At 37.8% G+C, this 19,037-nt stretch overlaps 1 protein-coding gene across 2 annotated transcripts in view; it reads left to right on the top strand.

Annotated features, from left to right (window-relative positions):
* The window catches only part of PRKG1 (protein kinase, cGMP-dependent, type I), a 1,071,278-nt gene that overhangs the window by 994,043 nt on the left and 58,198 nt on the right, over positions 1-19,037 (top strand). For both annotated transcript variants that reach the window (XM_019538593.1, XM_019538592.1), the window contains exon 10: positions 17,242-17,338. In XM_019538593.1, the coding sequence (XP_019394138.1) occupies positions 17,242-17,338 (97 nt within the window). The remainder of the gene's footprint in view (positions 1-17,241; positions 17,339-19,037) is intronic.

Below are 19,037 nucleotides of genomic sequence, written 5' to 3'. Positions count from 1 at the left end.
TCCCTTCCCATTCCAGGCTTCTCGTATGCCCCCAGGGCTCCCTCAGAACCCTCAGCCCCTGTTGCTGCCTACCCTGTCAGTCATGATGCCCTCCCTCTTGCCTCCTGCCTCCGCTTGCTCCCCAGGGTATTACTTACCTGTTGCTGCACATGCTGTCTGGGCCAGGAGAACAGTCAGGGAAGGTTTAACCCAGCAGCCCAGCTATCACTGTTGCTGGGCTCCTGCCCAGAAAGTGGCAGTGGTGGGGGAGGCAATTTAACCCTTCCCTGCCTGCTCCCCCAGGATAGACAGCATGTGCAACCCCAGGTAAGCAGGGGCCAGGGTGGAAGTCTGTGAGTGGAGATCTGGGGTGCTGTAGGGGTGGGGGTAATATGCCTAATCTGGGGTGCTACCCTAGCATAACTGCAGTTTAGTATAACACAAATTGGGTAGTATGAATTAGAGATAATTCTGCCCTGGTGTGGCATAACTTTGAGCTGCATAATGAGTGCCTCAAACCCATTTGTGGACAGGCAAGGGGTTAGGAGCTCACACTCAAACATTAACACCTGAAATTAGTTTTAAGCATACTTTAGGCAGCTTAAAGTTATACCTCTCCAAGGCAGGTTTATCTCTGATCCATGTTACCCAGCTTGTGTTCCACTAATGTGTGGCCAGTCCCCAAAGATGAGCTATGCAGTGGCCAACATCCCAGGATGCAGTGGGATGCTCCTTATCCACCTGTTCTGTGTGGACAAACTTTCTACCCCCTGAACACTACTGTCCAAGGGGTGTTTCTGGCACCAAGCCAACATCCCCCCTGCCCCTTGGAGTGTGACCCTAGAGGGGTAATCCTATGCAAACAGCCTGTAGATGACATGACAGCTAACCAGGTCACAGGGCATGGATGGGTCTGGGGAAGGAGGGGAGGAACAAGGTAGGGGGCTGGATTGGGTTCCCATGAGCTGGGGCTTCTTTCCTAGGGCAGGGGCAGTAGCTCCCCCAAAAAGCACCTTCTCTCAGTGCTCCCACCTCCCAGCCACCCTAGCTAGCAAGACCAGTACCCCCCACCCCCAGCCCAAATCCCAATTTATTAAAACATGAAACCTACTTTAATTTACTTCTTTTTTATTTCTTTTTAAATTATTTTTTTCTTTCTTATTTATATCTTATCCTTCAGTGGCTGAGTCCTTCATTTCACCACCCTTCACCCACCCCCATTTTCTTTCCACCTCTCATTTCATTACCCACCCACATCCCATTAACTCTGCATTTCCCAGCTTCATGTTCCTGACTCCCAACCCATCTCTCGCCCCCCCAACCTAAATCTGGGATAAAAGCCTGTCATGGCTCACCAGCACTGCAGTATCAACTCACAGCTGTAGCTCTTAGTCAGGACCCTGCTGTCTAACCCTGTAGTGGCAAGTCACAGCTGGTGAGGTGGGGAACAGTCCAAGGTTTTTAGCCTTAAGCTCCAAACTTGAGCTAACACTAACACCAATCAATATTTGAGCAGCTCAAAAGTGCAACATGTAATAAGACTCCTTCAGTGTTATGCTAGGATTCAGTAAAACAGTGCCAACTGGTCATTTGGGGGAAAAATATTGCTTTCCTAATTTTCTTATTTCACAGGATATTGAAGAAGCTCCCTAGATAGCAGAGTACTCTGCCCCTTCGGATTTTTAAATATTTCCAAATTTTAAAAAAGAGAATATTAATCACTCCAAACATCTAGGGACAGAAATTACACATAAATTGGTATAAGTGATCAGAAACTGGTTCAAACTTGTAACACAACAGAAGTTCAGTGCACAGAAACCACTTTCAAAATGGCTGTATTATCAGATTTAACTGAGTTAGGTTAGATTGGTTTATAGAACTTCTGTCCCAAATCTCCTCCAGATTCAGGCTGACTCACAGTCTTACAACATCCCAGGATGCTTTGCACCTCCCTCACAACCCCTTCCCCCTCCCTTTACAGGCCTTGGCCCAAGCTGTCTGCTCCAGCAGAACAGGGAGGCATGCTCTAGCATCCCCCAGCTTCTAGTCTGAGCCACTGTAGGCATGTGACTGTATTTCTGGAATCAAAAGTGAATGTCTGTTCACTTGCTTATTGTTTCAATCTACACAGTTTAGACTAACCTGCAAAGATTGAATCAATTCAGCCTCAGGCTTTTTGATGGTCTGTTCTTAGCCCTAGTGAAGTTTCAGCTATTGTAGTCTTCCTAAATGATGCTGGAATAGTCAGTAAATGTCTGATGTTAAGAGGTCATGAAAAGGAGGTGAAGAGTATCTGCTCTTCTCCTTTTACCTATTTTTTAAAAAAAAACAGAGAAAGCAATCAGGCATTTCATCACAGCATTGCTGTTGCCATGGTGAAAGTTTACTAATGCAAGCAATGCAGTCTTTTTATGTGCTGTGTAGAGACAAGAGGGTCATCAAGTATTTACATGCTTAGATGAGCAGATTTTAAGTTCAAAGGTTCTAATTAGCAGTTTGCAATAAATTTTAAGATCATGAGATCATGTAAAGAAGTACAAAAGGAACAGTATTAACTATGATTTGACCAGTTGGAAGCTGTAATTATACTGCCTTTTATTTTGCGATAATATGCCACTTACTAAGAAGGTGTTTTTTAATTATGTAACCCCAGGACATCTCTTCCTTGCTGACTGCTAGAAAATATATTTGAATAGGTTTTCTTGAACGTAGTGTTCAGCAATTTGGCTAAATTTGTTTATTAATCCTAGCTAGGCTTCGAAGAGCCAATAAAGACTACTGAGTTATAAACAAAGTAAATAATTTGTGACTGACATTAAAGATCATAATTAGCTTCTCGCTTTATGTATATTCTTCCACTGAATATAATAAATGGTGTGGGGGAAAGAATTATACATGGCATGCTATATTCATGGATTAAGCTCATAATTTCATTCCAGCTAGTAAGGAACTACTACAAAGAGCATGAAATAAAAGATATAAGTAATTTAGAATAAAATGTTCTGGGAGATGGTCAGGGATACATACCAAAAAGACATTTTTTATGGACCAGAGTCCATACCATCCATTTATGCAACATGTTGTGTGACAGAAAGGAATTCAGAACTATAAAGATGCTTCTTTAGTGGGACCAGGATTGCAAGAAGAGTAGGGAGAGAAAGAGAGACTGAGTTATATTAATCTCTTCCCAAACCCTATAGAGATTCATATGCATACTGGTCAGTTGAAGTTCTAGTGGTTTATGTGGCATGATGTGAAAATAGCTATTCTACATAGTAGCATCAACACAGAGATCCCCATTTAGGCTGTGCACCTTTTTGACTCTTCCCCCCCAACTGGTAGTGTATGATGTTTAATCATGAACCAGACTGAAAAGATAGATTTGTTTCATGAAGTTCTTTGCAGGGATGAGGGTGTTCAAATCCTTGTAGCAATGTTCAGTTTTTCATTCACTTTGGCTTTTGTGTGGGTTTCTGGTATGAATTCCCTTTCCCTAGAAGTGTCTTTTACATGTAGATGCTTTTTCATGCATGCCTAAGATAAAGAATATTGTTCTTCAAATAAATCTTTATCCATATGAAGGGATAAAGATTTTTTCCTTCAATCCTATTTGCTAAAGATTATTTTCTGTAGAAATTGGAGCCATATACTTCAAATATTTTTTCACATGCACACATTAAATACAGAGATAAAAAAGCTCAGGAGCAATGGAGAGCTTAGTGCATTACCACCATAATTGTCTGCCGTATTATTTTTTTGAGATTTTCAGGAGTAGCCATGATCAAATTAAACAAGTTTTACTCACCGAGCATCCCCACACTAATGCTGATCCCATCATCAGAGCCCTGGCTAATTCTGTTTTGCTTCCTTGCTCTGCCCATCTGCAGGCTTCCTCTCTTCCCAAAGGATGCTGCCACAGAGCTGCAGCAATGAGTGGTAAAGAGAAAAGAACCTAATTTATGGGTGTAAGGCAGGATTTAATATTAATAATGGTTTATCAACTCCAGTCAGTATAGTAGTAGATTTAGCAACTGTACACAGCATTTGGCAACAAGTACTAGTAGAGCTGTCCAGGAATAGATCTACAGGGAACGCAATGGCATGGACCCCCTCTCCCCTCACTGTTGGTACTGGATTTATAACCCACCTTGTTCCAGGTGAACCCAAACACTCAGACTGACCACAGTTTCTCCATTTGATAATAGGCAAATTTTATTGATATACAGTGATAGCAAATACAAATAACGCAAGCAAAGCAAATAAAGTAACTTCCCCAATTCGATATCTACCAGTCCTGGATCTGTCACAGAGGGAAGGTATGTGTGGCCAGTACTCAAGCTTCACCCTGTGGTTCTTTCTTGAATGTCAGATGTCAGCAGCCTGGAGGTCAAGGGTCGAGCCCCGCACCCCGCTATCCACAACAGTGGAGTGGGTGAGATGGGCTGGTGGAGTGCCCTCTGTCCATGGTGGTCTTGGGTTTCCCTCTTGGGGACCCTTTCCTGCTCTGAAATCCCTCCTTTTGTATCCTTTTCCTCCTCTGATGACTCTTCATTCCCGGACATCATTGACTGGTTTCCTTGTGGTCATCATATTGTCCACATTCTATCCTGTCAGCATATTCCTTTGTTCCAACAAACCCATCACATGCATGCATCTTAATTTGGTTATTTACTGGTATCGATGCCTGCTTGTTCGTTGACTTCAGACATGGTGTCTGCTGGTTCTAGACACAGTAGGCCTTGAAGGAAACTTTGTCACAAACAGGCTTTTAGAAACCAATTAATACTTGTATTTTCCCATGACCATTGTTCTAATGCAATATCTACTTTATCTACGAGCCAAGTCCTAAAAGCAAACCTTTAATTTTCTAGCCATCACCACTCCCTTCCCTTTGATTCCTGCTACACTTAGCAGCATCCCTGAGGAAGCCTGATGTAGGGGCTGTAGGGAGAACAAGCTGATAAAAGGGAACTTGGGAGGTAGAGAGATAGGTGGGAACATGGTAAGCAAAGAATGAGGTAAATCTTAAGCTGGGCTCCTGAGAAGATAAGTAAGGCTGTTCTTGGAGAAAATCCCAGATTCTGTTCCCCCCTCACCTCCATCGGCTGTTTTTTAAGCCAAAAGGATTGCTTAGTTATACCGCTGTTGGTATGTAAGGTAGCATAAGAGTGATCAGGGGCGATGCGTAGCAGGTGCATGCAGGTGCACGTCCACACTCTGAGCATGGCGGTGCACTCCCTACAAAAAGGCACCACCAACACTGTTGGCCATGCCTGCAGGTAGTCACCGCTCACCACCAACACCGCTGGTGGCATGTGGGGAGCGTGCAATCCCTGCTGGCTGCTGCTGGTGGCTGTGGCTGGTTGCTGACCTTTGGTCAGTGCTTGGCCCCCTGCCACTGATAGCACCAGCAGGAGATCCCCCGCTTACTGCCACCACAGTCTCACCACTGCCGTGCCCCACCAGCCACCAGGGGCATGCGTCATTCATGAGAGTGATGTTGTAGCTGTGATGGTCCAGTAATTATGCAAGAGGCCAGGATTTCTTAGGGTGATATCTTTATTGGACCAATGATATAGCTGGGATAAAGTTAGACAAGCCTTCAAATGTAAGACATTTTTCATTGGTCCCTGATTGCAGGAAGTCAGACACAGAAGGGTATATAAGTAGAGATGAGATGGGAAAGGACATTAAGGCCTTGATCTTGTTGATCACTGCAATACTAAAGTTCAGAAAACCAAAATGATAGTGCTGTGATCTCAATTTATTCTCATCATCTGTACAATAAGCTTTCTCCCTGAGATGTGCCTATTTTTTAGTTCTGCAATGTCAGTCTAATTCTACATCCTTGTTGAAATGAACCTCATTAATTCTCTCTCTCTCTCGCTTTCTCTCTCTCTCTGTAGAGAGTAGAGGCTAGGTGTAGCCAGAGAATCAACGCTTAAATGTAATATAAAGATCCAGTGTGCAAAATATCTATTGTTTTGCAGCCAGGAGTAATGGCTCACTTGAGAATATTTAAAACCATCACTGAGAAGAAAGTGATAGCAGTGACTGCAATAAGGGCAAGTCACTGGCATAGAAATGATTCTGAGGATTCTAATAAAACAGTATCTCTCCCAGCCAGCTGCTAGTGATGTCTTTTGAGCATAGTATTCTTCAGTCCAGTAGTCTGCAGGGTCTAGTCTGTTCCTTTCAATTTGCTTCCTAGATTGTGGCTGGAATATTTTTCTGTCAGGAAAATCCAAATTTATCAAAAATAAAACATTTTCTGGAAGCATGTTTTTTTGGAAACCAAAGCTTTCTATTTTCCATTTCCTATTTTGAAATGACATTTCAGTGTTTTTTATTGTATGTTACATCATATACAATTAACATAAAAAAATCAGAATTCAGTTTTAGCCAAAATGAATTTTTCAACCTGATTTTTGTCCTTATTTTTTAAATGTTCTTTCATAGATTTCAAATGTTTTTTTCAGTGTTTCCAGACTTTCCTGCTAACCAACCAACCAAGCAAACAAACAAAACGTTTTTACTTTATTCTAATAACTGAAATCAATGGAAAGATACCTTTTGGCCTTTATGATCTATCTATTGCCAGGTTAGATATTCTTTAGAGATTCTTTAATGGTATCCAGAAATGGAAATAACTCTAGTAAAAGGCCTATTGGACTTCCTCAACCCTTTCAGTAAAACAAAAACAAAGCAAGTAACCCAAAACTGTCAATAATGTTTTGTCTGTGTGGTACATGCACATGGAATTGTTTTAGTACTATTCTAAACAGTAGATACTTTACAAAGGTGTAAATAATATTTTGGAGACTAAAACTCAATACATGCTCCAGGAAACTTGTCTTTTTGTGCTAGCTTTACCACTGCAAAGTGTCCACAATCCTACCCTATGGACTGTAGTCCCTGGAAATTATCCTTAGTGCAACAGGTTAAAGCTAATAATAAACATTTGTCAGAATGTATTTTTGTCAGAAAAAAAATGTTTAATATCATCTTCAGATAACAGGATTGCTGTATTAGCCTTGAATCATTTACCTAGACTATTCATAGGATATTGAAAATAACTCCTTGTCTAAGTCATGTACTGAAGGCTTATTTTGTAGTCTTGTCCTAAGTGTCAGATTGTTTCATTTCAACATGTTCAAGACCCACTTGGTTCTAGAAAATATATTACAATATTTAAATCAGTTCTAAGTGGCAGCTGTCATTATTTTTAAAATAGTATAATAATAAAATAAAATCAAATAGAACATTTTCAAATATGTATTATGTCATGTCAGTTGTAGTAGTACATATCATGACACACCATGGCAGTAGTAGTAATGAAGTGTGGCATATCAGTATAAGCTACTTCTGCACTACTGACATGTCATGAAATTATGTAAAACTAATGCAAATAATATAAAATAAAAATACATGAAATAAACTATATTTAAAAATAAAAATATATATTTTTGAAATGAGGTTTCAAAAAGGTACACATATACAATTTTCTAAATGAATCTTTTACAAAAGTATCATTCTGGGGGGGGAAGTGTTAATGTTTGCTCCAAATTGGAATGAAAACAAATTTCGTGATGTCAGCATCTCCCACAGAACAGCAATTCCAAGTTTGGACCAGCTAAATTTTTATAATGAAACTAAAATCATTATAACAACTTGTGGCTCTAGAAACTACATGTATATTATTTTATGATACTAGTTACTAAGTGAGTAAATCTTTTCTAGTGAAAAAACAATATATTTCTCTGTTAGTTTTTAACTCTATGTTTTTGATTTCAGATCTCCTTCCCCTTCCAGAGGAAGTTAGCGATGCCATAGCTTTAATGTCTGTTTTAGCTGCAACTCAAATGTTCACTTTCTGTTAGAAAATCTAAACCAGGAGGTATGCAATTTCTCCTGTTTTGGAATTCATACAAGGCAAGTACATCACAAGTAGGTAAAATCAAAAGTCATAGCCTCAGCGATATTAACTTGAAAAGATGGCCTTTCTTTTTACTGTAATTGTTCAGGTGTGATTTTTCAATTGCATAGTTGCCACAAACATAAGCATCTCATTTTGCATTGCTTTTAAAAAGCCAAATATAATCTCTCTGATTTGGATTTTCAGTAGAAAGTAAAATGGGTAAAATGAAATGGTAGCAGCTAAACCAGGAATTAAAGCCACTGCACTGCTGACCTCAGAAGGATCCTGGTCTGGAAAAAAAGGAGACCTGAACTAAGGAAAGGTTATAGTCCTCTTCTTTATATTATTTTTTCTCAAACTATATATATGTATGCTTTCTTTATTTCTTTTTTTAGTATTATATAGGAAAAGCAAGATTAGGGTATAAGAGTAATATGATAATCTTTGCCTTTTTTTTTTGCTCCTTGTTACTATATTGGGAGTTGAGTAGATCTTCATCTGTTCCTATTTTATGAAGTAAAAAAATACTTTTTATTTCAGCTGCTGCTGCTACCTGTCACCTGCAGATATGAGTTAACACTAGAACAGCAAATACAGTACAGAAAATATTTCAGGATATACTTCTGTTCCATGTGCATGTAGAAAGAGCAGAGAACTCTCTTCAGAATCATGGAAATAACAAGCAAGTTCCTTCTGGTTAGCAGCACTGAGAGCTGTAGCAGCAAAAATTAAAATCCTGTAGAAAGTCACAATCTCATTGTACCAGTATTTTTATACAACAGTTTGGAATCTCATCAAAATACTTCTGTCTTTCACTAAAACAGAGGAATCCCAATATGATTTTGTGAAACTGTATTAGTAGGTAATAAAACAGTATTTGGATGGAACATAAATATGAATACAGCCTTTTCTGTAATCCTATGTATTTGTCCATAAAACAGCTGAAGAACAGGACTGTTTTTTAAAAGTGTCTATTTGGGGACAGAAGGGTTGTAACTCAAAGTGAAGGGGCATTTTTGAGTTAAGAGATGTTGGAGGTGATATCTGGCATCTCTAACCTAATAAATGGCAGATGCCGGGGAGGGTATTGAATAGGGGATAGATATTTCTAGAGATATCCAGTTTGATGTTCTCCCTGTATAGCATCCACTTCTGCCACAGCTGGAAAAAGGATACTGAGCTAGATGGACCCTTGGTCTGACCCAGTATGGCATTTATGGTTCTTATGAGGGAGCTTCTAAAATGATGGTGGGAGAGACAAAACACAGCATTTTCACATAAGGGTTCTATGGAGGAAAGTCAGACTGTTGCTGTTTTCTGTCTTTCTCCAGCAAAACCAGCTCAACTCACTAAACCCAATGATAATTAAGTGCTGAGTGTCTTTAAATACTGTTAGATCTAGGGAGAGATCAGGGTGCTCATCACTTCGCAGGACTGAGCCCTTAAACAGTAATATAGTTATTATCCTTTACACGGTTCTGGTTCTACAGAGGTCCAATAAATAACATCTCCGCAGTCCAAACCCAAATGGAGCTCATCGTTGAAGCTGACTGTGAGCCACTGAGCAAATTCTAGAAGATAAACTGTGTCTACACTTAGGGTGGAAGTTTTGAGAGAACAATCAGCATCTGCAGCTGTTCAGTCTTATAAAGAAACACGCAGATTTGGCGTACATGCCTCTGACGATCTGCTTACAGGCATTTCCAGGCTCTGCATCATGCTGATTGTAGTATGCTCTGTCAATCTACTGTACTTCTGACTATTGCCAGAATGTGGCTAAGAGCAAGGTGATTTATCTTCTGTCTCCCACACAAACAGGGCATAGCTGCAGGTAAGGATCTCACGCAGAACTGACATGAGAAGTTAACTTTTTTTGCTTTTGCCCATATGTTCATTCATAAATTTCATATTGCCTGAAGGCAAGTCACGCAGTGAGGATAAAAGTATGTGAACTTGACCTTTAAAATAAAACCTATGTCTATATTAAAAAAAGAAGAAAAAAAGAAAAAAGGTTGGATTCTGTGACAGTAAGAATGGGAAAAATAATTCTACCTACCACTTGTTGCTCTTGCTTATTTATATTGTTTACAAAGATGAGTACTAACTGTGCTTGAATTAATGTATATGTGTATATTCTGCTCTTAATACTTCAAACTGAACTTCCATTTTCCAGCTGATATGAACAAATCTAGTTTAGAAACTAACTTATGTCCCTAGTTCCAAGTGTATTGCTGTGGCCATTTTAAGTCATGAGAAGACACCGGCTTCTGTAATTTATCATGTATAAATAAATTGTGCGCCCAAGCCATATAGAAAAAAAAATGAAGTGAAAAAATTATCTAGGTGGTGTTAAAAATTGTTTCCCTAGAGTTTCTTTTAAACTGTTCCAAGTTACAGCTTCATCACCTAAAAACATTGTTATCTAATTTAAACCATTTTATTACCTTTAATTTATTACTTTTCCTAAAACAGCAGGCTCATTATTGTCACTGCTGGCAAATATACTTTACATAAATCAAGAGAGGACCGCATTCAAAAAATGTTGTGGTACAGGAGTTGACTGGATGTTGTTTAATATAATCATGGACAGACACTCTAGATGTATTTGTCATAATAAAAAATGTACTGACCCACCGCATAAATTACTCCTCACTTAACTTTAAGTGTATGACTTGTCCCGTCAAAGGGAATGGGGAGCAAATCAAATGTTTAAAGGAGCATGCATGCTTAAGTATCTTCCTAGCTTTACAAATGATCTTAGGCTTCAGTAACCGTCCTTATTGAAGTCAATAGGAGTTTTATCATTAGCTTCAGTAGGGCCAGGAATTCATCTGCGGGAGAGATTAATAGGTATAACTCTTAATTCTGAAGCAAGTTGTTTGTTTTATATCAGTCCCCTCCTGACCCTAACAAATTCCTCTAGGTCTAATTTTGTTCAGCTTATATAAAAGTATTTCTAGTGGCAACATATTAATATGGTTTTCTGCAAGAATGCCACACTACAGAATCTTTTGTTTAAAATACATCAAAATCACCAGTAAGTGGTAAAGCACACCAGAATTTAAATCAATTTCATTTCTACTGAATTTGAGGTATATATTGTCACCGGGTAAAGAATAAAGATATTTTGGTTTTACTTTATCATAGATTGGTTAAAGAATTCAAATTCATTAAAGCAGAGTACTCACATAGAGGGTCAATATTATTGTTAAGCATTAGTAAGAAGGGACAGATTAAAACTACATCTTTGTTTATTAAAATGAGTAGAACATAATTTCTCATTAAAATACAAGTTGGTGGCTAGAGCCAGAACAAATACAGGTAAGCACTGTGCTCCATTCTACACAAGTCCCACCAACATGCCTCAATCATGACCCAGTTTATTGCAGTTCTGGCCCCTTTCTGAGCAAGCAGTGTTAATTGTTTGGAAATATACTTTGCTTTTCAGTGGTGTTGTGAGCCAACTACATAGGCTGAGATCTCTAACCTCATTATGTGTGACCTACTATAGATCTGACTTGAACAGTTGTCCAGGTTCTATAAATTATTTTATTTTACAGTTCCGCAAACAATCCAACATTTGTTTTGCAAAATAGTATTGTCATCAACTAAAATTTAGAGCAATTCAGGTGGCCAATAAAACTAAATGTAAAATCTAGCAAAAAGCTATTGAAGAATGAACATATTATTGAAAAAGGCTCTGAAATTCTTTTTTTAATTAGTTATTTTATTATTTTTAGTAGGCACGTCTACACATGCCTCTAAAGCGCCATGGTTACTGCACTGTCATTTAGTACTTTCTTTTGGCACGGTAACAACCCGTACTGTACCATGCTAGCAGTGCACAATTATTTTTAGCCACTATATTACCGTAGCAATGAGCTGCAATGAGGGAGTGCATTGCTATGGTGATGTAGCTGTGGCATCATAGTTTATACCTGCTGATAATACATTGCTGTAGCGTGTTGCTACGGTAACATAGTGTCACATGTAGATGTGCCTTGTGAGTTTATTATTTGCTCTCAATTGATTACAATTTACATCTAATTGGCAGTGTCCAAGATGGAATGAAGCCAAGTTTTATATTGGAAATGACTGCTTAGTAACAGATGTCTAATGTTTCCCAACACGTTTAGTTCATTTACTAGGAATCATGAGCTAGCTTAGTAAAACTAAGGCAAAGTAATTACAAATCTCTGCACATGTCCTTTTTTTCATTTGTTCTTTTTGGTGCCTAAGTGATTAAGATTGTTGTGCCTTTAGGTGAATAATGTTTAAAACAGGTCTGAAATGCATTCAAATAATAATTGTTCTGTGCAGCAATACATTATTTAAATAGTTGGGAAATGGACATTCTGGCATACCAAACAGCTAAATGTTTTCCTCACCACCACCTCCCTGCATAACTTGCATTGCCCAAATACTTATAGCTTGATTCACTAGCTGTTCTTTGAAAATAAAGGGAATTCTGTTCAGTTGTAGTTCTGCATGAGAACAACCTACAGGGTAAAACCTATTGCAAACCTTCATTTTAATATATAACTTATATAAACACTAAATGGCCACATCTACACAAGATGCTAACTGCACAGTAACCTAATAATATTGCACAACCATCACAGCAGAAAGAGTGCTAATATGCTACTGTGCAGTGTTATTAGGCTACTGCACAGTAGCATCACTAAAAAGGCATGCACTGTGCTACTGCATGGTAAAGCCAGATACTGATTATAAAAGTACAAAAATTACTGCACAGTAACTAAGGTGCATTAATGAATGTGTAGACATGCCCAAAATGGTGCAACATCAGGGCATTAACATTGACACTCTTTGAATTTTTGTGGGGGAGGTGGAGTATAGATTTGAGTCCTAAATCTGCCACATCAAGAACTAGGAAAAGCCTCTTTTCTGGTACTCACTGGAGTGAAACAGAAATAGCAAAAGACAAAAGATTTCAATACAGTAAGTTGGTTAAATTGTTAAAATCTTAGAAGAACAAGTGTAAAGTTTTGTCACAAACCTGAACTACTAATGTGTAAGCTTAATCTGAATGCTTTTCCATCTGCAGTCTATATGCAAACACATTAAACATGTTCATTATATCAATTAGATGTATACATTTGATAAAGACATATCTTCTATTAGCTAAACATAAATATAGTACTTTGATTAAGGAAACGTGAGGGAGTTGTACATTCAGCTTGTATTGAAATTATAAATGATGCCCTCCCTTTATCTTTTTGTTAAAAAGCCAGCCTTAATTCTTGAAAAATTTCTGTTAAAGTAAAAATATATTTGAGTTGAAAAGATATTTGAGTTCATTCTTTCCATCCAGGTGAATTCTTTCATGAAATTGCTTATTCTCTAATAGAAAAAAATCCCATTTACTTCAACCAGGGCCAGGATTCTACCCTAAGCCCGATGTGTACTGTTGATACATGAAGAATAAGGTGTTATTTGAAAAGCCAATTAATTTTCTTTTGCATTTTTGTTTCTCATTGTCTTCTCCCTCTGCTCTGTAAGAGGTTCCTGGGACCAGAAATAAAATTTTTGAAATACCATCAGAATGGCTGTCTTTTAAATGTTTCACATCCAACTTGAAGCGAAAAGTTACAAAATTTCAGCGCAGCCCTTCTGTTTCAGATGCTGGTGATAGCTATCCAGATTAAGAATTTCAACCATGTCTGCACTGGGGGAGCAGTCTGTCCCATGAGGGATGCTCTGCACCCACCCAGTCCTGCTTGTACATTCCAAACCTGGAAATACCCTGGTAAATTCACTCCAGGGCTATTTCACCACAGTCACCCTCTAGACTCATTCACCAGTGTGAGAACAGCCAGTAAAGGTGACCCCACAGCATCTTCACTAAACAATCCAGGGTTAGAAAGTGTACATAGGTGTACAAACTCAAGAATATCCTTGCTGCAACATTTTGCCTCTGCTGCAAACATCCCTTCAGTGGGCGCATCCCAATGAGCGCACATATTTGGTTTGCAGTGCCTCAAGCCCATTGTCAAAAAAACCCTGCTAAAAACAAGCAGCATGGCACATACAGCAGCAACGTGTAATCTGCCACCAAATGGCAGCCACCAAAAATGTAATTCTCTGACTACTGGCCAGGCTCCAAGTGGCCAGCTTGGTGGTGCTGCTGCTGCCCCAGGAAGACCTCAGGACCCCATGTAAGGCTGCTAGGGCCAGCACCTGTGCTGGCTCCAGCCACTCCTACCCCACCCAGGTCATTTTGCTATGTACAGGAATACGTGTGCAGGGACATGCCCTGGGACAAAAAGAAGTGGTGCAAATATGCACCGCTGTTATTTGTCCCATGAGAAACGCATGCCCCTGCACATGTGAACTCATCAGAATGCACCCAGAGATTTCAAGTAGGGTCAGATAGCTATGCATACCTTTGGATACTGAACCACACTTCAAAACCTTTCTGAGATTTCTTCATTATACAAGTACACATTCATTAGTCTGTTAAACTAGTAAAGTCAACAGCCCAGGTCTAAAGGATCATAACTAGCTCAAAACACCTAGAGGCTCCATGAACAAGGCTCAATATTTAGAATATAACTTCCTACCTCGCAACATACCTCAACATTTTTTGTCAGAGGAAAAGGTGTTAAAATCTGCATGGTGAAACCAATAAGAAATATGTCCAACAGTGGTTTATGGTATGCCTATTTGTTGCAAAGCACTTTGAGTTATTTCAGCTTAAACCATATACTAGGTTGTTTTGTGGCATGGCTAGTAAATGTTCTGCTCTTGTTTCATACCGTCCCTTCTAATTCTTCATTGACCTAGATGTCATCTACAACAGCTGTTCATTCTTTGACATACCCCAGACCAGTTCATGCCCCTGAATACGTGCAATATTCAATTTTTGTATTTATTTATATTCTTAATTTCATTTAATTCCTCTTTTAATCCTTTACCGCTAAATGTACTTCAGAGAGTAACTTTGGAATCATTACAGGCTAACTCTCACATGAAAGAATAAGTCTCTACTCTTTTTTTATTAAATTGAGAAATCATATCCAACCTTGTAGAAGGAAAGAATTGTTTGAATGCAAAGTATTTTTTCTGCTGCTTGCATTAAGTAGTGTGAATGAAACACTTTCTGAGCAGGAGAGCACATTCCAAGATCTTGCTGCTTCTTGATTTAGAAAGTAGTACATAAATTAATGACAATGCATAAAGAAGAAATTGAATTGAAGTTATATCCTGAGTTTTACAGATCACTGGGGATATGGATTGATTCCTGAGCTATGGGAGGAACAGAAGTTTTCTCATTCTCATATTTTAGTTTAACCGTTATAATAGATATAATGTCAGGTTTCTAAAGGTTGGGTTTTGTGATGTCTTAAAGGTAACACGCAGCTAAAAGCCCAATGCGTATCTTTGACAGGCAAGGGCCAGATACTCTGCTCTGATATTCTTTTATGGGCCCAAATTCTCTCATTACAGCTGGCAAATCCAGTAACTAACTTCAATAAAGTTACTTCATGTTGGCTTTAGTTATTTTAAGACATTGTTTGTGTGTGTGTGTGTATACACACACACACATGCATACATGCATATATATTATATATTTTATATATATATATATATATCAAGACAGAATTTGGTCTCAGTATTTTGTTTTTTGTAATTTAGAAGGGGATTTGTAAGTAGATCTTTCATTTAATAGCACCTAGTTTTTCTGTTGCCATTTTAATATACACATCATGGTTAGTAAAGAACAATCAATAAGCAAACATGTCATACAAGGTTGTTCCAAGTACTAAACTGGCTCAGTTCTCATTAGTCTCCAAAATCAGATGCAGCCAAAGTGCTGTTGCCACAGGTACAAGGTTATTGACAGGATTTGATGACAGTATAAATAATAAAGTAGAGCTCAATTAATTTGTCATCAGAACCCACAGGATAGGATTGCCTTGTATTACATTTTAATTTGTTTTTTATGGCCACTCCAACCTTTCTCCTTTCCTTACAGCTCTTTTTCTTCTGCTTTATTACTTTCAAACAGGTTTTTTGCTGTACCTGCTCCCTTCACAATGTCCTATCACTTTTAAAAAGAATAAAGAACCATGGCTTGAATAGAATAGGGTGAGAGTAAATCAGCTACATTTCACTATCAGATTAGATTAGGTTACAAGTGATAGGCAAAAGAGAGAGAGATTTGCTACATTTAAAAGATATATAGGCTGATGTATGTACAGTATATGGTCATTAGTAATACTATGAATTTTATCTCAACTGTAACATTGTAAGAAAAATCATGTCCCACATGAAGTCTACTCACTTTATTATGTTAGGGTGAAGAAGCTGTTTAATGAAAAAAAAAGCATTAAATGTTTTATATTGGTAACCTCTCAAAAGAATCTGCACTTTGCATGCTGATGTTCAGAAGCCTGGCAGTACTGTGTTAATATACATTCTGTGTTTCTGAAGATCAAAGGTTGCGCGTGACTCTGCATATGCACTGGAGAATTTTTTTGGCAGCTGAAAGGCAAACTTCATTCAGTGGGTGTATCCTATTCATCCATTTCCCCTCTGAACTTTTCTAAAAATAACATACACCTCAACAAGGAGATATTTTAAGGGATTCATATTCATGAGTATATTCATGGGAAGCTTATTTTGGCATACTTGCATGTGTCAGATTTGCATGCTGGCTGGTTTTATTATGAACCAGTTGTATGCAGGCAAAACAGCGTCTGGACTTTGGGACAACTAGGATGGAATTTCTACTCCACGTAAACTTATAAGTGTAAAAGAAGTGAAGATGCTCCTTTAGAAAGGATAATATGTGCCTGAAGTCATTCATTTCAGACACTGAAAACCAGTCCTCATCTTATCGGATCTGATTTCATAAAACCTGGCTGTGATTTCTCTCCAGAGACCTTAATGATCTTGCCACTTTCAATAAACATTTATAGAAACTGCTGCTAGCCTGTGGATAAGGGAAACTCACATAAGCAACTTTATCTTCCAAAAATACTAAAAGGCAAAAAACACTCTGCATAAGAAGATTAATAGAAGGTGTCAAAATGTAGCATTCAGTTGATAGTTGGAATTGAGTTACAGTACAAAAAATTGCATTATCAACATACAGTAGGTATGTTTGTTTTACCTGCTTTGAAAAAAGTGCAAATAGATGTAGTATATAGTTGGGACCAACAAAACTATGAGTGTGAACAAACATTGACTTTAAGAGACAAGATGGAAATTAAGCAGGTAAACCCAGTTCCACACTCATACCATTCGGGTACAGTATTACGCAGTACTCATGTTTGCACCTCTAAGAAATTTCCATTTTTTCGCATAAAAAAATCCAGATATGAAGCCGAAGCTGCCTTCTTCGCCAACCTGAAACTGTCTGATTTCAACATCATTGACACACTTGGAGTTGGAGGTTTTGGAAGAGTTGAACTGGTAAGTAATCTTTGTTTCTTTGTCTATATAACATTTTTGTCCTTCTACCCTTTACAGTGCTGTTTTACCCATCTGTTAGATGTTCCTCATTACTGAACATGAGTCCTTGGTTTATAACTATGCTACATGATTGTTTGAAATCTGATAAAAGCTATATCAAATTCTTAGAATGAATAAAAACAAATGAATAAGCACCCCATGACTAGTTATTTAAGAATTCCTTCTGTTAAATTGACAAGGCAGCATAATTATTCATTATGTTTATTTCCTGTAGTGTAGACTTACATTTAAATAGTAATAGCTATGAATTATGTTTACATTTTATAAACACATGCATCTGAAAGTTCATTTACTTGGTAAATGCTAAAATATAAGAAGTCTAAAATCTTACTTGGAGAAAACTGAAGCAGTTTGTGCTTGCTGAAAATTCTTTGCAGTTAAGAAATATAGATGATTTCATTCATTTGCAAGAAAACTGAATACCATAGCTATTTCCTAATATATATAATTGTAATAGCAGAAATTCACAGTAGAATATTCCTTGATTGCAAAATTTCTAAGGTAGAAATCCACAGAAGTGCACTTTGATCGATACATATTTATATTTATATCTTATATCTGTATCTTAATATCTATGCAATATTAAGCAGAAAAGTATAAAAACCATATCAAATAAGTAACTCATTTGTAGTAATAATAAAAAACTCATATTGGGAAATGAAAGGTTAGTTTGCATCACTGTGCTGACCAAGGAGTCCCTGATATTTGACACTAGCACAGTATGTTAGGAACTCCTTTAAGTTATCTGCAGCACAGTAAACAGAGTTACTGCTGCCATCACAAGAATGAAAGGAAATCCCATTTCCATAAAAGTACAGGGACAAAGCACTATTTTTAAACTAACTTCTTAACTCTGGGAGCCTGAACCCCCCACCCCCCAAAGAGCACTAAAATAGGCATCAATCAGAACATTGATTTTTACTTTAGAAGTATGTTAGAAATAACAAACGTGTTAATGGGAATCGCTAAAAGCCAGTAAGATCCCTGTTAAATCTGTGGATTCTCCTTCACCTCAGTTGTTGTTCCTTACTATTATAACTCGCTTGTTATGTCAAGTCAGTTGGTGGCAAGCATGTCAGTGAAATCTTTAATCCCTTGGACTTCTGTCACTTCAGCAATATTTCTTTTACCTCAGCATTAGACAATATCTGATGACTGGCCTACATTTTAATTGCTTTCTTTCATTTTGTGGGAAATGTATTTAGACTAAAATTGTTTTTTAAATCTTTCATGGGTATCCTTACAGTTGTTTCTGTTGTCTTAATCCTGCAAAACTTAACCAGGTGAAAATGACTTGAGCTGCTGTTTTTATAACTTGGCATGATACCTCTGCCTCCAACTAGTTTATGAAATTACAGAAAAAAGTCATAGAAAATGGGCAAGACCTAAATCAGTGCCTATCATAATACCAGCAGCAGACAATCTGATATAATTCTTTATCCCATTAGAACATTGGTAATTCCATTTTCTTGTCTTTAAATTTAAAAAAGGGCTTTTCAAAAGTAGTCATCACTTACCTATATATTGATGAGTGTGCTTGCTTTAAAACAATCACCAAGATCAAGCACATCACCTGATGTAATATTGTCACCGCTTTACTTCAAAATCTCATTGAAATAGAACTTGTTTAGAGAAAAAT

This window comes from Crocodylus porosus, unplaced genomic scaffold (genome assembly GCF_001723895.1).
Source record: "Crocodylus porosus isolate Cpor-Errol unplaced genomic scaffold, CroPor_comp1, whole genome shotgun sequence".
Classification (NCBI taxonomy): domain Eukaryota; kingdom Metazoa; phylum Chordata; order Crocodylia; family Crocodylidae; genus Crocodylus; species Crocodylus porosus.
The sequence above is the reverse complement of the archived record's forward strand: the minus strand, read 5'-3'. Positions and strand labels throughout refer to the sequence as shown.